Raw genomic sequence first — 20,569 nt, 5'->3', positions numbered from 1 at the left:
TTCTGGAGGAGAGTAATGAGTGTGGCACGAGACAGCAGGGCTGGGTGCGTGGGGGGCCCTCCCTCAGGAAGAGGCCCCAGGGCAGGGGTGTTCATGGGTGGAGGGAGAGGGCTGAGGGCCTTTTTGCTACCCAGAGGAGTGGGGATTAGAAGAGGGCCTCGGGGGAGGGGGTGTGGGACATGGGGCTAAGGGGGAATGAGGAGTCCTAGCAGTGTGGGCTGCAAGGGGAAAGTATGAGTGGGATGAGAGGTGGGGCTGTGGATACCCAGAGACACAGGTGGCAAGGGGCCGTGGTCCAAGGTTAGGGTAGAGACCGCCCACCAGAGGAGTGACGCAGGGTCCAGGGGCAGCGCTCGCAATCCCAGCCTTGGAGGCTGAGGAGAAGGGCCCTCCCTATGTGGGCCAGAGGACACTGTGGGAGTGGGGGCATGACACCTCCCTGGCAGTCAGCAGATACCAGGGCTTCTCCTCTGTGCAGACGGGGAGGGGGGCAGGTCCACTCCCACCCCCAGCCAGGATTCTAGGAAGAGCCACCCAGTTCCTGGCTGCAGAGCTCCAGGGGCCTGGTGGGAGGGAGGGATATGTACCCAAAACAAGTCAGCTAGGGTGTGGAAATGGGAGCAGAGGTCTCCCGGCACGGGGGTAGTGCCGCCCTCCAAGCCCCACAGCCCCTTGGAAACGGGGAGGGCATGGGCTCTGGCCTCCCCTCGGAGCAGGTTGCAGGGATGGCCTGCTTAGGTTCCTGGCTCAGCACCGTCCCGGTCCTCCCTGGCACCCTGGTGAACCCCTGAACTTCGCAGGCTGGCCCTGGGGGTCTTCCATCCCCACTGTGTCACACCCCTTGTCCCCTGCTGCATCCAGCAGCATCCCCAAGGGCTCAGTCACCCTCATGGGGCCACATCCTCTGCCCTGCGCCTCCAACCCACCCAAGCATTTGGGGTTCTAAGTCAAACTCCCTCATCCCCTTGCCTTCCCCATGCCCAGCACCCACAGCACCCAGACCTGGGCTCCCCTCTCCTAATTCCCCCACCCAGGGCCTTTGAACGTCCTGTGGGTGGGTGGCCCTTTGCTTTCCCATGTTAATAGTGTCCACACGCCTCTTCGCCCTTCTCAGTCCTTATCTGAACTTAATAGAAACCATCGATCCCACTCCCTCCCCCAAGTGGGGCAGGGTCTGTGTTGACTTTGCTCACTGCTCACGGGCACCCGTGCTGGCCCCCATGCCAGGCGCACATGGTGCTAAGCATGGGTGGCTTGGAGCACAGAGGCTGAGGACTGGGGGGCATGACGCCAGAAGGCCCTGTGCTGGGGAGGCCCTGCTCTGGCTTCACCTGGGCCTCGGGGCTGGGGGTCGTGCAGCCCCAAGCTGGGTCCTGAGCCAAGCTCCAGCCAGAGGAGCTAGTGTTCCTGGGGAGACAGATGCACACTGGCTGCCCACTGCCCAGCACAGACAAGCCCCTCGTTTGGGAGGTGGGGTGAGGTGCAGGGCTGGCCCCTGGATCCAAGCCAGTTTAGTCCTGCCCTACAGTCCAGGAGAAAAATGCGGAAGCGGGCAGGTGACATCACCAGGAATGTTCCACCTGTTGGGGCAATTAGGCGGGACAGGGCTTGAGTCATACCCACGTAGACCCCACAGCCTGAGGAGCTGGGGCAGGACGCAGGTCGAACCCAGGTTAGTGCCAAGGTGGAGCTGGGCGCGTGGCGGGCAGGGCTGGGTTGGGATGTCCGGTGTGGTCTACCACGCCGGTGTTATCTCTAGAGGTCTGTGTGTGATTCGCGTGCGCCCTGTATGTTCATGGCTAAGTAAGTCTGTGGATGAGTCGGTGGGTCCTTCAGGTCCCTGACCCTCGGCGAGCTCCGCAGTGTCCCGGGTTGGTGTTGTAGGCCGACCCCCGAGGGAGGGGGCGGATGCTGCCCAGACAGCAGGGCCCTCCCCTCGTGGGTATCCAGCTCAGACTGCGGTCGTCCTGGACCTGAGCTCGACCATCCCCACACCTCTGGGCCACTTCGTGTCCCCTCCCGCCGTCGACGATGGCGGGGTGGGGAGGTGGGGAGGCAGCGGGAGGTCAAGGTTTTGGACTCTCGTCCGGGCCTGGCCAGTGTCTTTGGCGGGGCCGCAGGTGTCGCGTCTCAGGGCCCAGTGGCCTGGACAGCGGGCGGCGAGGTGGTGGTGGTGGGGGGCGGGGACGGGGTCTCAGAGCCTGGGCCGGGGCTCCGGGCGGGGTCTCTGGGTCGAGACGGGCTTCCGGAGAGGGGCGTGGCCTCGGGGCCGGGCTTCGACCTGGGTGGGCCCTCGGGGCCAGGGACGGGGCTCCAGGGCCCGCCCCGAGGGCGCGGCCGTTCCCCGCGCGCCCCAATTGGGCCGCGCGTGCCGGCTCCGCCCCGCCCCCCGCTAAAATCACCGCCTCCGCCTCCTACCCCGGCAGCTTCTCCAACTCCGCCGGCTGAGACCGCGAGCCACAGCGACTGCGGGGCCGGCCTGCCGGCTCTGGCCCCGGCTCCAGAGCGAGCGGCGAGCGCGCGGCGCACAGCGAGGCCGGCCGCCCGCGGAGCCCGGAAGCCCGGCGGGCCGCCGCGATGTTCCCCAGGGAGACGACGTGGAACATCTCGTTCGCAGGCTGCGGCTTCCTCGGTGTCTACCACATCGGCGTGGCCTCCTGCCTCCGCGAGCACGCGGCCTTCCTGGTGGCCAACGCCACGCACATCTACGGCGCCTCGGCCGGGGCGCTCACGGCCACGGCGCTGGTCACCGGTGCCTGCCTGGGTGAGCGGGGCCGGCGGGGGCTGGCGTGTGGTCTTCGTGAGCGCGGAGCGCCCCGCTCCGTCCGCACAGAGCAGCGGGCCGGGCCGCGGGGACCGTGGGGGCCTTGGGGTCTCTGCCCGGGACCCCGACCGAGGCTCCAATGCCGGACGCCGACGAGGGGCGGGGCCTGCCTTGTTTTCCTCCGAGGGTGCCCGGGGATTGGGGTAGGGCCCTGTGCGCCTCTGAGCGGAGGCTGCCGCCTAGGACCCGCCCCTCGGGCGCAAAGGTTGGGGGGCGGGCAGGTGCAGCACGAGCTCTTTCGTTGGAAAGAGAAAGTAGTTCGTGGGCGGGACCGCGAGAGTCGGGGGAGAGGCCTAGGCCGTCCTCCTGCCCCGGGCATCCGGCCGGGTGGCAGCGGTCACTGCCTCCTGGGGCTACGGCATTCCGGACTGCCATGGCCCCGGGGCTGGGACAGGGTTGGCCTCTGAGGAGCGCGTCCGGGCACTGTGGCCTGGTGCCTCCCGAGGGCGCCTAGAGGAGGAGCCGGCAGGTCAGGCGTGGGCCCGTCCAGCGCAAGCTCTCTGCCGCCCTCGCCTTCCTGGCGCACGGCCCACTGTGGGCCTCGGGCCCTCTGTGGACTGCGGCCAGACGTTTTTGCCCACCCCGTGGGGTGAGAGGTGCTTTAGGACTCTGCAGCCCCGGAGTCGGCTTCCTCCACCCACACGCTTCCGGCGGCCAGCGCGAGTGATGTTTACAGCACACGGAGTCCTCCAGGAGTCCTGGGAGTGCTGCCCGGCCCCCAGCCGACTAGGGCAGCCAAAGGAGCAGAGGGGTCATGAGCTTCTGGAATGCCCTGCCCATCAGGAGCCTGTCCAGTGTTCTCCTCTGCACCCTGCCGGTGGCCTTTCCCCTGAGGAGGGTGGGGTGGAGGGAGCACAGCTCTGCATTCTTGGGACCTGGGAATTCACCACTGTGGCCCTGCCCCTCCTCCTCACGGAGGCTTTCAGGCCAGTGCTTCCCAGACCGCAGTGCTGGTCTCAGGTCCGTGGTACCTCGCTGAGGACATGGTCCCATGGCGCCTCCCCCTCCCCACTCCCAAGAATCCTCTTTCTCACGGGTGGGAGTGGTCTTGGGCAGCTGGAGTCCCCACAACTTGGCGGGTGTTGGCTCCACGCTGCCCCCCTCCTGACCTGGGGGATGGTCCTCAGCTCCTCCCCAAGGCCTTGCTGCTCCCTGACTAGCCCTGGGGCTGCTCCCACCCTGGCTTTGTCCCAGGCCAGTGCCCATGGGCCCCCAGGAGGAGTGTCGGGGGGTTGCTTGCTCTTGGCTGCAGTGGGATGCGAGTGTGCTTCCCCAGGAGTGATGCGGCCCCGCTACGTCCAACCTCAGGCCCCTGGGCCTGTGGGGCCCCTGGGCTGCGCTGGGGTCGGTGCATCTGGATCCGGCCAAGCGGTGAAGGCTGAGCCTGGTCAGAGCTGAGCCTCTGCCTTCTACCCTTCCCCGGGGTGGGGGCTGGGCGCCATGTCATGCCAGGCCCAGTGACTCACAGATCAGGGCGGGCAGTTGGGAAATACGGGCAGAGGGTAAGTCGTGGCCCCAGCTGTCTGCCCTCCCAGCAGCCCCTCTCTCCCCAGGAGCAGGTGGCAGAAGCCCCAGCTGTGGGCCAGGCTCCACGGTGGACGCTGAGACTCCTCTAGGGTAGAAAAGGGTGCCGAGAGTCTGTGCCGTGGACCCTGGGTCTGGAGCCCTGGGGAGTGTGCGAAGCCCAGGAGTGCTGGCCCCTGACCCTTGCCCCTGCTGCTCCAGGGGAGGCTGGCGCCAACATCATTGAGGTGTCGAAGGAGGCCCGGAAGCGCTTCTTGGGCCCACTGCACCCTTCCTTCAACCTGGTGAAGATCATTCGGGGCTGCCTGCTAAAGACCCTGCCTGCTGACGGCCACGAGCGCGCCAGCGGCCGCCTGGGCATCTCCCTGACCCGCGTCTCCGATGGCGAGAACGTCATTATAACCCAGTTCAACTCCAAGGAGGAGCTCATCCAGGTGGGCCCTGGGGGCCACACTGGGGGTTCAGTAGGGACCCCAAGGCCCCTGCTCACTGTCTCCCTCTGTCCCTGCCCCACAGGCCAACGTCTGCAGCACTTTCATCCCTGTGTACTGTGGCCTCATTCCTCCTTCCCTCCAGGGGGTAGTGAGTATCTCCTGGGCACCTTCCCTGGGTGACAAGAGTCTGCTCCTCTGCGGGCTGTGGGACAGGGAGGCGGGGAGGAAGCCATCTGTGCCTCCCCACGCCGGCCCCTCACTCCTGCCTCTGCCCGTTGCCTCACTTCCCCCAGAGTTACTCAAGAGCCAGGCCAGCCCTGCGCAGATGCACCTTTCCTGTGGCTGTTCCCCACCCCCCACTGTCTGGCCATCTGCTCAGTGGCCAGTGCCCAGTGGGTGAAACGCCCAAATGAAATAGCCACTGGGGGGGGGCCTGAGGTGGCTGGGGGGCAGCCCAGCTCACCCTGCAGGCCTGTCCCCGTGTGACCCCGTGTCCCTGCCACAGCGCTACGTGGATGGCGGCATCTCAGACAACCTGCCGCTCTACGAGCTCAAGAACACCATCACAGTGTCCCCGTTCTCGGGCGAGAGTGACATCTGCCCACAGGACAGCTCCACCAACATCCACGAGCTGCGCGTCACCAACACCAGCATCCAGTTCAACCTGCGCAACCTCTACCGTCTCTCCAAGGCCCTGTTCCCGCCCGAGCCCCTGGTGAGGCCAGACCTCCCCGCCGGGCATCGGGGGCGCCGGGGGCGGCTCCCCGGGGGCCTCTCCCGGCTACAGCCCGCACAGCCTCTCCACTGGGGCAACCCGTCCAGCCTCTGTCCACCCTGGACCTGGTCCTGAATCCAAGTTAGCTTGCAGTGGGGCAGGGTGGGGTGGTGGTTCAGGGACACTGGGGACTCTATCAGGCACGTCTGGCTCCCCTGCCCCAGTTTATGCATCCCCCTGCCTCAGGTGCTTCGAGAGATGTGCAAGCAGGGCTACAGGGATGGCCTGCGCTTCCTGCGGCGGAACGGTGCGTGGGGGCTGCCTGGGCAGCCGGGTGGGCTCTGCGTGGCCGTCCTCTGTGGGCCAGCCAGCCTCAGCCGTGCTGATCGCCTATCGGGTCCCCCCCCCCGCCCCACCCCAGGCCTCCTGAACCGGCCCGACCCCTTGCTGGCGCTGCCTCCCGCCCGCCCTCCTGCCCCCGAGGATGAGGACGCACAGGAGGCCGAGGTGGCCACGGAGAGGACCGGAGTGAAGGACCACTTGCAGCCACCTGGGGAGGATCACATCCTCGAGCACCTGCCCTCGAGGCTCAACGAGGGCATGTGGGGTTGGCGGGAGCGGGGGGACCTGGGGGGATGGGGGGCAGAGGGGTCCTGGGCTCCACCTCCCTCCCCTGCCGACCTCGCACCAACCTCCCTCCTGCACCCACAGCCCTGCTGGACGCCTGCATGGAACCCACGGACCTGCTGACCACGCTCTCCAACATGCTGCCCGTGCGTCTGGCCACGGCCATGATGGTGCCCTACACGCTGCCGCTGGAGAGCGCCGTGTCCTTTACCATCCGGTGCGGGGCAGGGGGAAGGGGGTCATCCCCGGGTGGTGGGCACTCGAGGGAAGAAAAAGGCGGCCGGTTTAAGGGGCCGCAGAGATGCCACGTCGGGCACAGAAGCCAGGCACAGACGGAGGTGGGCTGGGCGGGTGTGAGGTTTGGGCCGCAGCCCCTGAGGCCACGCCTTGTGCCCCGCCCAGCTTGCTGGAGTGGTTGCCCGACGTTCCCGAGGACATCCGCTGGATGAAGGAGCAGACGGGCAGCATCTGCCAGTACCTGGTGATGCGCGCCAAGAGGAAGCTGGGCAGCCACCTGCCCTCCAGGTGAGCTCCTTGCTGCCCTGTCCACCCCGCCTGCAGCTCCAGGGGCCCCCACGAAAGCCCGCCCTCCCTCGGTCCTTGCCCTGCCCGCAGGCTGTCGGAGCAGGCGGAGCTGCGCCGCGCCCGGTCGCTGCCCTCCGTGCCGCTGTCCTGTGCCGTCTACAGCGAGGCGCTGCCCAGCTGGATGCGCAACCGCCTGCCGCTGGGGGACGTGCTGGCGAAGTGGGAGGAGTGCCAGCGGCAGCTGCTGCTGGGCCTCTTCTGCACCAACGTGGCCTTCCCGCAGGACGCCCTGCGCATGCGCACCCCTGCCGGCGCGGCCCTCGTGCCCCCGCAGCACCCGCCCGGCTCGCCCCCTTGCTGAGAGCCGCCCGCTCCGGCCTTCCGCGCCCCCGGTGCCGAGGGCCGGGCCCCCCAGCTTCCCTGCCCCGTGAGGCGGGGCCCCGGGGCCAGCAGAGAGAGGAGATGGGGGTCCCTCACGCTGCCCGAGGGGGCTTTGCTGTCAACCAACCACTAACTCGCTGCACTGAGGAGGGAGGGGAGTGGAGTAGCCCTCCCCTCGCAGAGGACCCCCTGTCTGTGCCTTAACCTCCCCTTGCAGGCCCCGCCCTGGGGCTGGGGGCTCCTGCACCTGCGGCCCCTGCCCAGCACCCACACCCGCGAGTGCAGTATTACTGCTGAGAACTTTGCACCTGTTCCTCCCTCTACATTTTTCTCATTTGGCCGAAGCATGTGTGTGAATTATTTATTTTTGCCAAAGCAGATGTAATAAATGCCGCCGCTCAGCCTTACCTCCTTCACTCGTTGGTGACGCCTCCCCACCCCCGCCGCCCCCAGCTGACCCCCACAGCGTCCAGCCTCAGGCCAGTACTTCCTGGGCTCCCGCTCTCCTGGAGCCTGGCACTCCGGCCCTGCCAGCTGGGCCTGGGGCTCCCCCCTCAAAGCACTGCGGGCTTCCTAGGCTTCAGCCTGCTCCTCTGCCTGGGACCCTTGGGCACAGCTTTCTAAGGGCCAGTGGAAGTATCGGGGACCAAGATCCTTGCAAGATAAAAACAGAACTGTTCAGTTTCTTACCGAGGTGGTGTCTGCACCTCTGCTCCGTGGTGCCCTGGGGGCGTGGCGCTGATTTCCCAAGCTGAGCTCTGGGGGCCTGCTCCACTGGGGGTGTTTGGCCCAAGGCTCTGTGGGTGGTGCGGGTCTTGCCCTTGTCACCCATGAGCCTCACTGCGAGGTGCACACACCTCGTTCCCCTGTCTCCCTCCCCCCGCACTGTGTCCCCAGTCTCCTGCAGGTATACAGGAGGGATCTGGAACGTTGGGCGGGGCGAGGTGTGCACCAAAGGGGGCTGGATCCTGTTCTGGGGGGGATGAGGTTTCCCGAAGGCCTCCTCTGCCCTGCCTGGGCAGTCTGAGGGGATGTAACCAGCCCTCCTTGGTGATCACAAGGGCCCATGGGGGAACGGGCGCCTGAGCAGAGCTGGGCACTTGGCTGGAGGTCCAGAGCGCTTAGTCCTGCCGGGTTCAGCCGGCACCTGCCCTCCTGCCCTTTCTCCTCGAGGCACGGGGCAGCGGCAGTAGCCCCCAGCCAACAATAACGGTCGGTAGTGCGACTGCAGGACTGGGAGAGCCGGCTCAGCAAGTCCCCGTGCACCTGTGCCAGGGGCCACCCCCACCTTGGTCTCAAGGTCCTGTCCTATAGGCCCAACCTGTTCTAGTTGAGCAGGATCCCAGGCCCCTGAAGAGACAGAGGCCTCCAGCACCCCAGCGCTGCCCGGACAGCTCTGCCAGGCCAGCCCCTCCAGGTGGGTGCCAGGCTGGGGCCGGGGAGGAGGACCCCTGGGAAGATGACGGGATTTTTCTCCCCCCCACCTCAGGAAGGTCACACACAGGCCCCACCCAGAACCTTCTGGCAGCCCTACCCCAATGGGAACCTGAGTCAGGGCTATGCCCCCAAAGGAGTGCTTGGGGCACCTGCTGAGACGAGGACCTCCCTCTGCTCCCCCCACCCCCAGCCACTCACCCTCACACGCACAGGCATCTATGCCGCTGATTTAAGTACCATTTTCTTGTATAGTACACGTTTATTGTTTAAAAATGGAAAAAGAAAATTGGAGAAGTATAGGGAAGAAAGGAAAGTCACCCCACTTCTAGAGAAAAGCGTTGAGAATATTTTGGTCTATTTCCTGCCTTCTTCGTGCACACACTTTGGCGCCTTAAATCGGGATCCTGAGGACTGCCCCCCAACTTTGGCCCTGTGCAGGAAGGGTCCCCAGGGTCATCCCCCCACTCTGCGCTCGGACTCTGCCAGGACAGACACTCGGGGGTCGGGCCGTATGCGGGGGCGGGGCGGGCTATGAGGCGAGCGCTGGGCCACCGGGGCAATGCCGAGAGGCGGGGACACGGTGGGGACGCGGCGGCGGCTCCGCCAGGGCCATCGCTGCCGGGGTCCCGGTGCCCGCAGGAGAACAGCCTGGTGTGTAGCAGGTGCGGTGGCAAAGCTTGCAGGTAGCCGCCCGGCCCGTCCCCCCGCCCGCATTGGCCCCGCAACCCCCGTCACCGCCAGGCGCGCTGATCCCCGCGTGTCGTGGTCAGGGGCTCCGGGGCCCCTTGGGACACGCACTGCAGGGGCAGAGTGGGCTAGGTCCCAGGGTGCGGGGGCTCAGGCAGCCCTTCCCCCCCCCCCCCGCTCCCCGGCCCGGCCACAGTGCAGCTTCCGGCTGGGATGGTCCCCCGGTCCCGTGGAGCCCGCCCGGGGAAGGCGACGGCGTGAGGCGGAGACGTCTCCGCCCCTGTGTCCCCTCCTCTCCGCCTTTCTCAGCCCTGCCCTCTTGGAGGTCGCCTCCCGCATCCCCCAGGAATGGGTGGGGAGAGAGAATCACAGTCCTGGACTGGGGGGCGAGGACCAGAGGGTCCCAGGCCGGGGGCTGTCGCCACGCTGGGGGTTAGCTTTGGGAACTCTGGGGTCCAGGTGTCGTGGGAATGACAGATGGTCTGATTAGGGGGCAGGGTGCCCCCATGGGGAGGGAGGCCAGTCTGGCGGAGAGCATAGTGCCAGCAGGAGAGCCTGTTAAGCTAGACTCTGAGCTTGCTCCTGACAAGGGCCACAGAAGGCATCGTGGCCCAGGCTGGACCCTGCACCTGCACCCCTTGGGGCCTGGTGCCGGTGGGCGGGGCTGCAGGCAGGGAGGGAGGAGCTCCCCCGCCTGCCAGCTGGCTGGAAGCAAGGCCCAGAGGCCCAGACTCAGAGGCTAAGGACTCTATCAGCCGGGATAGGCTGACACTCCCACTGGCCCAGCCCGGCCCGCCCAGTCTCCAGGCCCCGACTCCAGGACCTGTTCAGCTTCTCTGCGGCTGACCATTCTCTCACCCAAGCCCCCACCTCCTCATTTTCCATCACAAGATCTATAGCTGCCCCCCCACCCCTGCCCCCGCCCCCCAGCACATCCTCTCGTGCACCGGCTGGCTCCCTGGGTGGCCCTGAGCCTGCAGGCTCCACCCATGCCACCTTGCGCCAGCCCCACCACCTGCAATTGGGCCACACCTCCCCCAGCTGCCCCTCCTCTCTGGGCCTCCACCTTCCCATCCCCACCGCTCCACCTTAGCCCTCAGCCACCTTTGCCCGTCACCCTCTCTGCCTACACTTCTCCTCTCCCCTCATTTCTCAGCTCTGCTCAGGCCCTGACTTCTCCTTGGCTTCACAGTGCCCAAGGCTGAGACCCCCGCCATGGCCAGCCCCGGGAAGCCTGGGGCTGGGGAGAACCAGGAGGAGGAGGGGTGGGACAAGGGGCACGCCCCAGGGCCACTGGCAGCGACACTGGAGCAGGCCCAGGAGCTGTTTCTGCTGTGCGACAAGGAGGCCAAGGGCTTCATCACCCGGCACGACCTGCAGGTGAGCCCCCAGCTACAAGAGGCCTCCCACCCCAGGGCTGACCTTGGCTACTCAGCCTTGCCATCCTTGCCCGGCCAGGGCCTGCAGAGCGACCTGCCCCTCACGCCCGAACAGCTGGAGGCTGTGTTCGAAAGTCTAGACCAGGCGCACACCGGCTTCCTCACCGCTCGGGAGTTCTGCCTTGGCCTGGGTGAGCCCGGCCCCTGAGCCCCACCCCCTACCCCGCTGCTCAGACACCCTCCGCTGGCACATATGGGACTCTGTGGGGCCCACAGCCCACAAGGGTGGCAGGCCGTGCTTCTCCCTGGCCTCCCTCCGGAGCACAGGCTGGTGTCTGTACACGCAGGCACCACGGGAAGCCCCCCAGATGCTGTGGCATATGTGGAGATGACCTGCTCCCTGACCCAAACCCAGGTGGGACTGGGAGCCAGGCATGCCTCATTTTGGCCCGAGCCCAGCTGTCACCTCCCATTCCCAGGACAAGAATCGGACCAGAATAAGGAAGAAAAACAGGAAACTGGGCTCAGAGAAAGGGCAGGATATGCAGGGGGCGGGGGTGGGCTGGGCTGGAGGTGGTGACCCAAAGCCCGGTGATCTCTCCCTCCCATGCCCACAGGGAAGTTGGTGGGGGTGGAGCCTGCCCCGGGTGCTCTGCCCTCCCAGGCTCCTCGGGCTCCAGAGGAAACCTTCGAGGCGGGCTGGTCGGATGTGCGAGGCCCCCGGGGCTCCCTGGAGGAGGAGGACGAGGAGAGATTCTGCTCTGCGCTGGAGCAGCTGGGGGTGGCCCGGGTCCTGGGCGAGTGAGTCGGCACTGGCCCGGCTCCCGTCACCCTCACCTGCTCTCTGTCCGCCTGCATGATGCCTGTCCGCGTTGCCTGCGTGTCTGTTCCCAGGCAAGGTCCCTAGACCAGGTCTGGGCCGCTCCTTCCCTCTCAGCTGCAACTACTGCGTGCCGGGCCTGATTTCCCACAGAATTTGCATTTCAGGAGGCAGCAGCCAGGGCTGCGCCCAGCACAGGCACAGCCCTGTGTACACAAGGACACAACCCCACGCACACACACCTCCTGGCCACACAAGCCCCGCACAGGCACAGGCCCCCCACAGGAGTGAAAGCACCCAGGAGAGGGATGCCCAGCTTGTGCAAGACTACGGGGGCCTCTGGGGGCTTCTTACCCTGCAGGGTGGGGTGGGGAGTCCCCGCTTCAGCTTCAGCCTCTGCCCTCCCACCCCCCACCCCCACGCCTACCTCCACCCCCACCCCCAGGCAGCGGGCAATTCGGACGCTCTGGACCCAGCTGCAGCGTGAGCGACCCGAACTGCTGGGCTCCTTCGAGGACGTTCTGATGCAGGCGTCGGCCTGCCTGGAGGAAGCGGCCCGAGAGCGGGAGGTCCTGGAGCAGGCGCTGCGGCGGTGAGGGCTGGGGGGCTGGGGGCGGCCTGAGGGCCAGGCGGAGGGGCTCTGCGAGGTGGTAGGGGCGGGGCCGAGGGCTGTACCGCTGGCAGGTTCTAAGCAGCTGTCCTACTCCTGGTTGCCCGAAGGCGGGAGAGCGAGCACGAGAGGGCGGTGCGATGTCTGTACGAAGACATGGAGCTGCAGCTTGGCGAGCAGCGCCGGCGCCTGCGGAGTCAGGTGGGCCCGCAGCGCCGCCCCGCGCCCAGCCCAACCCCGGACGCGCGGGTCTCCCCGGCCCCGCCTTCTCCGAAGTGGTCCCACCCGCGCCCCTGCCGCTCCGCCGCCAAGGGGGCTCAGGTGTCCCCGCGCGTCCTAGGACGTCCCCCGGGAGGAGCGGAGAAGCCGCCTAGAGCTGGAGCTGCAGAGTCGCGAGCAGGAGCTGGAACGCGCGGGGCTGCGGCAGCGGGAGGTGAGCGGCTGCCTGGCGGTCCCGGCCGGGAGGCGTGCACAGCGGTCCAGCCCAGGCCTCATCCTCACCGTCCCCCATGCTACTCCCCGGCGTCCTTGAGGCCCTTGGGCCTATGTTCCCAGCCCCGGAATTGTTGGGAGTCAGGGGCAAACGCAGCATCCCGGGGACGTGGGGGGGTTCTCTCCAGCCTCGATCCCCCCACACCCCAGTTGGAACAGCAGCTGCAGGCGCGGACCACCGAGCAGCTGGAGGCGCAGGCGCAGAACGCCCAGCTGTGGCTGGCCAACGAGGCGCTGCGGGCGCAACTGGAAGGGGTGCAAGAGCAGCTCCGCAGACTGGAGAGCGACTTGCTGGGCCGTCGGGAGCAAACCCAACGGTGCTGGGGGGCGGGGCTGGGGTTGGGCCCTCAGGGGCGGACTCCGAGAAGGGTCGCGCTTGGAGCCCAGGGCTTCCATCCCACCCCGTCCCAGCCCCGCCTCCAGGGTCTCCGTGGGGCAGGGTCCTCCAGGGGGTCGTGGGGCACCCCGAGGAGCCTCCCTGCACCCAAATCACCACCTCCGTCCTGCAGAGACGTGGTCGTGGTCTCGAGGAACATGCAGAAAGAGAAGCTCAGCCTCCTGCGGCAACTGGAACTGCTCAGGTGCGTCAGCCCAGCTCCTAGCTCCCAAACAGTCCCTCTCCCTGCCCCATCCCACTGCGAGGAAGTCCTTCCTTGTGTCTGCCCTCCATCCGTCATGCTGCAGCTCCAGGCAGACACCTCTCTTCTGGTCTGAGGGAGCGCCAGAGCCCGTGCCTGCATTCCCCACCTAGGAATGCTGCCTCTTGACACCTCTCAGAACCCCTGGACTCCTATTCCCCAGGGAGCTGAACACGAGGCTACGAGACGAGAGGGACGTCTGTGAGGCCGAGCGGCTGGGCAGTGGCCGCAGGAAGGCTCTGACCACGGCCCCCCTGCTGGGGCCCACCTGCTGCTGTTCCTGCTGTTGTAGTAGCTGGGCTCGCCCCCCCAGACGCGGCTCTGGCCACCTTCCCAGTGCCCGCTGACCAGCCCGAGTGACTCACTGGGCGTTACTTGGTTACTCGGAGAAGCTGCCCCTTGAAGGCGACTCCTCGTGGCTGGGGGCTGCCCATCCAGGCTGTGGGTTCTACCCAGTAGGTTGCCTGGCCTGCCTGACTTGCAGACGTGAAGGAACTAATCCTGGGTGGCCAGGGTCTCACCGTGCCTCCCTGCCGGTCCTCACCCTACCCCCATCCCATCAAAACCAGCAGAAAACTCCCTCTTCCAAGTAAAGTCCACTGACTTCCACCTCCTCGGCCTCCTGTGTGTGTGGGAGCCACAACATTTGAGAGGTACACGCATGAGATTTCCATCGTCCACGCGTGTCCCCGGTCATGTCCCCAAGCCCTCACTGTCCGTCAAAGCTGTAGGAACCAAGGGACTGAGGCCACTGACTCCCAGGAAGCAGCAGGCGAGGTTCCCTGCCCACCCCCAGCCTCAGTCAGCCACCCCCTCCCCATGCCAGTCCTCACACAGTCCTGGGTGGGCTAGCTCAGCCCACTGGAGTCCTGAGTGGAGGCGCCGGGGGTAGGCCTGAGCTGTCCCCCTGCCCCTCCGCCCTGCCAGCGCGAGCCTCGGTAAGGGAGCTGGGGATGAGTGCTGCCACCGTCCACGCAGAGCCGCTCCCAGCGACTGTGCCGCCTCAGGGCCCACCTGGGACTCCCCTTCCCCTTCTACTCCCGCTCTCAGCGCCCCAGCGCAGCGGGTGGGCAGCCTCTGCCCTCTCTCCTTCCCCTCCCCCCACCACTCCCAGGCGATGCCCTCCAAACTGGACTCTCACACTGACCCCAGGCCTCCCCTCCAGGCCGTCCTCCCAACGGCGCCCAGAGAGGCTCCTGTCTGCATCTGACCGCACCTCCAGAGACTCCCCCCAGGCCCGCATCTGTTCCGTCGACTCCTGCAGCCTCCCGCCCCTCCCCCAGCGCAGCTCCTCCGAGGGCATGGGCCGGCGGGGCTGTGGGCGCCCCCGGGCCGCAGCCCGCCAGGCCCCCGCCGCCTCCGGCGGACCCCCGCGGCCCGCCCCCGCTGGTGTTCCGCCCGCTCGCGCCGAGCGCTGTTCGGACCTGCCCGGCGTCGCGGCCGTGGGCGTGGCCTCCGGGCCCGGGGCGGGGACCTGAGCGGTCCGGCGCGTCGCGCTCGCAAGCGCCCGATCGGCCGCACGTTCTCCGCGCTCCGAGCCGCCGCCGCCTGCGCCGCCACCGCCGCCGCCGGCCCGACTCGGACGCGTGGCCGGTGAGTGCACCGACCGGCCCGGCCGGCCGGGAGAAGCCGCGCGCCTGGCGGCCGTGCAGGCCGCTTCCGGAGGGAGACGGGCGCCCGGAGGCCGGGCGGAAAGAGGGTCCGCCGGGCGGCGAGGGCGAGGCGCCTCCCGGGTCTCCGGACGGGCCTGGCGGCCCCTTCCGGCCAGGGGCTCCTCCCGAGCACCCCGCTCACTGTGTGCAGACACCGGTGCCCTCCCCTCCGCCCGGTGCGAGTGGGCGGGCCGTTCGCCTCGCCCCGGCGTGGGGGAGGCGGCGGCGGTGACTTCATCGCGAATTCCTCACCCGGCCTGGCTGGAGCCGAGTCGGGGTCCCCCACCTTGTGGGGCGGGGCGGGGCGCCGAAGGGCTGGTTGGGCCGCGGGGGACGTGGGTGGGGCGGCTCTGTCCCGGGCCGCGGGAGCTATTTCTGGCCGGCCCTTTCCCTTGGGGATCATCTCCGCCAGGCACTCCCGGAAAGAGGGGCCCCTCCTCAGCCGGTCGCCCGCGGGCGGGCCGTGGGGGCCGGATCTGTGTGTGGAAGCAGCCTCCCCGGGACCCCAGGGCAGGCCCAGGTCTGCGGCACGTGGGGCTTCCACACCCCGGCTGTGCTAGTGGTCTGCGCCTTTTTCTTTCCAGGCTGCAGCTACTGCTGCTTGGTGGGGCAAGGGGCAGTGACAGGTCTGGTGCCAAGGCTCACGGGGGCCTGGAGAAGGCGTGCGGTCCCTCCCTGGATCGGACTGTCCAGAAATGTCCTCTGCCCTGCCCCGCCCTGGCCCAGACCAAAATACCGGGCCTGGCCGCTCCCCTCTCAGCCACGGGCAGGGGGTGGACGCTGCCTGCTCTGGAAGGCCAGCTCGGGTCCAGTGCCTGGGTCGGCCAGAGAGAGGGGTGGCGGGATCCTGACCATCCAGGTTGAGCCAGACCTGTGACCTGTCCCTGCCCTTCTAGCGGAGGCTCCTCGGGCGGGAACTTCCGTCTGCCTGCCTTACAGAGGAGAGAGACATCCCCACCAGCCAGGTGAGTGCTGGGCGGGGTGGATATAAATTTGGCTGTGGGCGGGCAGCGCTGTGTCTGTCTGGAAACATGGCCCCGGGCGCTCAGCTGCCATCTGTGTCCCACAGCCACTCCCCGCCCAGTGTGGACACCCCAGAACAGAGTGGGTGGGGTGGCCCTGGGGTGCCTCTGGGGAGGAGCACAGCCGGTAGCTCCACTTCTCCCTGGGGTCGGTGTGGCTGTCCCCATTCCAGCAATGAGGCCCGGCACAGGAAGAACCCCCCAGGTCTGGGCGGGTGTGTGTTTGCCAGCTCCACTTGTCCCCGCTGGGAGGAAGGCAGGCCTGTCCTTTCACAGAGCCCTGAGGGGCTTTCCTAAGGCCGTGGGACTAGGCTAGCGAGCGGCAGGTCGGTCTGTCTTGGAGCGCCTCCTCCCCCCCAGCAGCTGGTGGGTTCCTGCCAACCTGTGACGTGGGCCCGGGGAATGCTTGGGACGGGGTGGGGAGCCTGCATGAGCTCACCCCGAGGTGCCTGCTGGGGCTTCCTACCCTGGCTGCCAGAGGGGTGAGTCAGCCCATGATGGTTGGGGGTCCTCCAGGCCCCCTCTCACCGTGCCCTGGGCTCTGGTCAGCGAAGCCTGGCCCCCCGGCCTTCAGCTAGGCTGTGGGCACCCCAGCTGCCCTCGCTGCAGTGGGGTAGAGGTTCCTGAGCGGCCTTCGCAGGAAGCATCCTGGTTGCCGTGGACATTCTCCCAGAGCCCTCACCCGGGCAGGCACTTGGCTTGGCCCCAACCTGGGGCTGGTCTGGACATCTGTGTCCCCTCCTTCTGTCCCCACTGGTGTCTGGCCATCCTCCCAGTCAGGCCCTCCCCCGCCTCCCTGCCGCAGGATGGGCGAGTTCGGCGAGAAGACGACGACATGTGGCACCGTCTGCCTCAAGTACTTGCTCTTCACCTTCAACTGCTGCTTCTGGGTGAGGCACCCCCTTCCCCAGCCTTGAAAGGAGCCTGGCCTGGGGCTCAGACCTGGGGCCAGGTGTGGTGACCGCTGTGCACTGCCCACAGCTGGCTGGTCTGGCCGTCATGGCCGTGGGCATCTGGACACTGGCCCTCAAGAGCGACTACATCAGCCTGCTGGCCTCGGGCACCTATCTGGCCACAGCCTACATCCTGGTGGTGGCGGGCGCTGTCGTCATGGTGACCGGGGTTCTGGGCTGCTGCGCCACCTTCAAGGAGCGGAGGGACCTGCTGCGTCTGGTCAGCAGGGTGTGGCTGGCACTGGGGGCGGGGGTGGGGCTGCGGGTACCTGCCAGGGCTCCCTGCCAGGCTGCCGGGGGCTGGCTCTGGGTCCTTGAGGGAGTTAGAAGGGACTGACGGGGGTCGAGTGTGACACCGCAGGATGGCCTCTGCTGTGCTCACCTGGGGGGGGGGGCGCGTCCCTTCCCACCTGCCCAGTCCTGTGAGTGCCCACCTCCCAGCTGGACCAACAGAGGGAAGACACCTGGGAATGAGCACTGGGGGTCCTGGCGGCCCCCCAGCGCTCGCCTGCTGCCTGGAGCCCTCATCGTGTGGCTGCTGGGAGCTGAGGGCAGTGGCTGTGCTCTGTTGTGCCTGGGCCCGGGGAGTGCTCACGGACTGGGGGTGTCCGTGTCCCGCCCCGTCTCACGGAGCCCCTGCACCGCCCCCCAGTACTTCACCCTGCTCCTCGTCATCTTCCTGCTGGAGATCATCGCGGGAGCCCTGGCCTACGTCTACTACCAGCAGGTGAGGGGCACAGACGGGCCGTGGGCGACGTGGACGTGCACGGGCACACACGGGGACACGCACGTGCGAGATGGATGCGCCCACGCAGGCGACGTGTACATACACACGGGGACACACACATACACAGGCAGGGCGCACGCATGCACACAGGACCCCACGCGCTCCAGCGCTGAGCGTCGTGGCATCAGGCCCAGGAGGTGGGGACTGGGTCCCAGGGGGAGGGCGGATCACAGGGATGGGCAGCCTGCCTGCAGCACCCAAGCTGCCTGCTTGGGGGCCCTGGCGGGGGAGGCAGGTGTCCGCAGGCTCTGGAGCGCCCTCCCTGCCCGCGGCCCTCCCCGTGGCCATCCGAGCCATGCGTCTGACCCCAGCCCTGACCCTGCGCCTCTCTCCCGCCTGTGCTCATTGCATTCTGCCCCACCTTGGAGAGTGTTAGATTTTGTGGCTGAAGCTGTCACCCCTCACCCCAGCTGAACGCAGAGCTCAAGGAGAACCTGAAGGACACCATGACCAAGCGGTACCACCAGCTGGCCCACGAGGGCGTGACCAGCGCTGTGGACAAGCTGCAGCAGGAGGTGGGTGGGTGGCGCAGGGAGGCACCTCCCCAGACTCGTGCGGGAGCCCCAGCCGCAGGGGTGGGCGCTCAGGGCTCAGCCTGGGCTGTGTCCTCGCTGCAGTTCCACTGCTGCGGCAGCAACAACTCGCAGGACTGGCGGGACAGCGAGTGGATCCGCTCGGGCGAGGCAGGTGGCCGCGTGGTCCCTGACAGCTGCTGCAAGACCGTGGTGACCGGCTGCGGGCAGCGTGACCACGCCTCCAACATCTACAAGGTGGAGGTAGGCCGGTGGGGCCTTGCTGAGACGCCCAGGGCCCTGAGGGCAGTGGCTCTGCTCTGTCGTGCCTGGGCCCGGGGAGCCCCGGGATGCTGGGGGCTGGTGAGGGGGCCTGACGACTTGCTGCCTTCAGCGCGCACCCCTGGCCTGCTCCCGCAGGGCGGCTGCATCACTAAGCTGGAGACGTTCATCCAGGAGCACCTGAGGATCATCGGGGCCGTGGGCCTCGGCATCGCCTGCGTGCAGGTGCGGGCACGGCAGGGCGGGCCGGCGGGTGCTGGGACGCGAGGTGCTGGCGGCCACGTCCGCTCATGCTGGCCCCATGTTCAGGTGTTTGGCATGATCTTCACGTGCTGCCTGTACAAGAGCCTGAAGCTGGAGCACTACTGATCCTGCCTGCGGGCCGGCCCTCCATGTGCACTGCAGCTTCTTGCCACGCGTTGACTACTGACGGCCAGGGAGCTGCGGTCCAGCACGTGGCCCCGCCCTTTGCCTGCCAGGGTCTCCCCCTGGTGTTCTCGTGCCTGGGCCCCCCCGCCCCCCGCACCATGCCATCACCGTGACCTCTGGGGAGCCCCAAACCCCGGAGGCAGCTTCAAGTGCCTTTAGCTGCACACCAAAGTCCCAAGGCCTGGGGTCGGCCCCACTTGTCTGCCTGTCTGCTGGGCTGGGTGGGTGGGTGGGGGCCGGGGTCGTGGCCTCGGGTTGCTCCCTGAGGCCTGGGTTCAGTCAGAGGGGCCGAGTTGGGCAGCAATGGGCTGGCCCAGCGGGGAGCCGGGCGGCAGCAGGTGAGGAGCCCCGTGTGCCTGCCCTGAGGCCCCTCAGGTACTGCGGGCTTCTCCTTAAGCAAGCCACGTCCAGCCCCTGGGGAAAACCAAGCAAGAGTTCTCCCAGGGCCAGGCCGCTGCCGCTCCCCCCGCTGTGTTCCCGCTGCTCTCACCACCATCTAGAGGCCTCGCATCACTAGTTCACTGCTGTCACCTCTTCCCTGGAGGCAGGCGTCCTGCAGGTTTTATTCACTGCCGCCTGACGATGCCTAGGACTGCTCCTGCTGGGTGGTAGGTGCTCAATAAACGTCTGTGGAGCGGATGGCTGAACTTACTATGTTGGTGACACAGACAGTCCTGGTCCCCAGGGCCGTCACATCCAGCAGAGTGGACAGATCCCCCCACCCAGGGCCACAACAGAGGAGGACAGGGGGCCAGCTGTGGGCCAAGGGGACTCGAGGGAGAGGTGGCTGGGGACAGGCCTTGATGCAAAGCTGGTGGTGTGGCCAGAGCCCCAGAGGAAGTGGGGCTAGACCTCGGGGAGTAGCCGGGACTGCTTGTGGTTTCCAGGGGCCCTTCTGGCCACGGTGCAGGATCAGGAACGGGAGAAGGTGCTGGGGCTGGTGTCTCAGGAGCGAGTCCGGGGTGTGTCTGGAAGGATGTGTGCTGGCAGTGGGAGCTGGGGCTGGAAGGGGTGCTGGGCCTGGAGGGGCAGCCAGGGTGTGGCCATCGTGCCCTGGCCCAGGGGCTGCCCAGCTCCTCACACCGCTGCACAGACCCCATCTCCCTCCCGTGGTCCCCTCCCGTGCGTTCAGGGAACCCCACTTCAGGCGTCCGGGCAGCTGGGCCAGCCCTGAGGAAGGTGCCCGGGGAAGGGCGCCTCCCTCGCTAACTGCACGGCCCTGCCCTCTGCCCGCTGCAGGGCACCAGGGCCTGCCTGACCCCCGCCAAGGCGGCAGCTTCCCGTTCTGAGCCTCAGCCTGGCCACAACAGGACAGAGGCCTCCGAGAGGCAGCGCTCCGCTGGTTCACAGGGTGGCATGTCAGTGCCTGGGGCACCGAGAACCCATCCAGCCCAGCCGGCAGGGCCCCTCCCACCCATTGTGGGGATCTGAGTTGTCTGTGGAGGGGAACGGGCTGCTGGCCTTGGGGGCAGCCCGGAAGCTGCTGGCAGCAGGACTGTCAAGACGGGCGTCTAACCACAGCGGGCACTCTACTCAGGGCTCAGAAAGCCTCGAGGTTCTTCAGACACCGGGGAGGAAGAGGTGAGGACGTCTGTCCTGAGCCTAAAGGGCGCCCGGAACACCGCTGTGGGGACGCCGGCGCCCAAGCACTCCCGACATCTGTGCCTTGTGTGGAGCCGAGCGTGAGCCCTGGAGGAAAGCAGCCCCCGGCTGAGCGCCTCCCTGCGGATGGCCCTCCCCTCTCCCAGGCCTCATCCCTGGGGATGGCCCTCCCCCCTCCCGGGCCGTGAGGGCCGCACCCACCCCAAGCGGCCTCATGCTCGAGGCAGGACACAGGAG

The 20,569-nt window shown here is 67.7% G+C and overlaps 3 protein-coding genes across 10 annotated transcripts; all 3 read left to right on the top strand.

Moving 5' to 3' along the window:
- The first annotated feature begins 1,595 nt into the window (after window positions 1-1,595).
- Window positions 1,596-7,437, top strand: PNPLA2 (patatin like phospholipase domain containing 2). The gene is made up of 10 exons (XM_060019556.1): window positions 1,596-1,672; window positions 2,427-2,764; window positions 4,550-4,782; window positions 4,865-4,930; window positions 5,288-5,497; window positions 5,744-5,804; window positions 5,919-6,095; window positions 6,209-6,341; window positions 6,527-6,649; window positions 6,740-7,437. The coding sequence occupies exons 2-10, from the start codon at window positions 2,578-2,580 to the stop codon at window positions 7,008-7,010; spliced, it is 1,461 nt and encodes a 486-aa protein (XP_059875539.1). The 5' UTR covers window positions 1,596-1,672; window positions 2,427-2,577; the 3' UTR covers window positions 7,011-7,437.
- Window positions 7,438-8,366: 929 nt separating this feature from the next.
- On the top strand, window positions 8,367-13,700 carry CRACR2B (calcium release activated channel regulator 2B). 6 transcript variants are annotated; one of them, XM_060019551.1, is made up of 10 exons: window positions 8,367-8,447; window positions 10,347-10,534; window positions 10,613-10,724; window positions 11,151-11,334; window positions 11,799-11,945; window positions 12,074-12,164; window positions 12,304-12,396; window positions 12,606-12,772; window positions 12,965-13,036; window positions 13,257-13,700. In XM_060019551.1, the coding sequence occupies exons 2-10, from the start codon at window positions 10,370-10,372 to the stop codon at window positions 13,438-13,440; spliced, it is 1,215 nt and encodes a 404-aa protein (XP_059875534.1). In that variant the 5' UTR covers window positions 8,367-8,447; window positions 10,347-10,369; the 3' UTR covers window positions 13,441-13,700. The 6 variants fall into 6 exon arrangements, with proteins under 6 accessions (XP_059875534.1, XP_059875533.1, XP_059875531.1 ...); XM_060019550.1 differs by having other exon boundaries at window positions 12,606-13,036; XM_060019548.1 differs by having other exon boundaries at window positions 12,074-12,772.
- A 920-nt stretch (window positions 13,701-14,620) lies between these two features.
- On the top strand, window positions 14,621-19,369 carry CD151 (CD151 molecule (Raph blood group)). 3 transcript variants are annotated; one of them, XM_060019553.1, is made up of 9 exons: window positions 14,621-14,686; window positions 15,642-15,710; window positions 16,573-16,657; window positions 16,749-16,940; window positions 17,373-17,447; window positions 17,918-18,022; window positions 18,125-18,283; window positions 18,440-18,526; window positions 18,611-19,369. In XM_060019553.1, exons 3-9 carry the CDS (start codon window positions 16,574-16,576, stop codon window positions 18,668-18,670), a joined length of 762 nt encoding a protein of 253 aa, XP_059875536.1. In that variant the 5' UTR covers window positions 14,621-14,686; window positions 15,642-15,710; window position 16,573; the 3' UTR covers window positions 18,671-19,369. The 3 variants fall into 3 exon arrangements, with proteins under 3 accessions (XP_059875536.1, XP_059875538.1, XP_059875537.1); XM_060019555.1 differs by having other exon boundaries at window positions 18,414-18,526; XM_060019554.1 differs by having other exon boundaries at window positions 14,668-14,686; window positions 16,548-16,657.
- Window positions 19,370-20,569: the final 1,200 nt, after the last annotated feature.

Source organism: Delphinus delphis, chromosome 8 (genome assembly GCF_949987515.2).
Source record: "Delphinus delphis chromosome 8, mDelDel1.2, whole genome shotgun sequence".
NCBI lineage: Eukaryota > Metazoa > Chordata > Mammalia > Artiodactyla > Delphinidae > Delphinus > Delphinus delphis.
The sequence above is the reverse complement of the archived record's forward strand: the minus strand, read 5'-3'. Positions and strand labels throughout refer to the sequence as shown.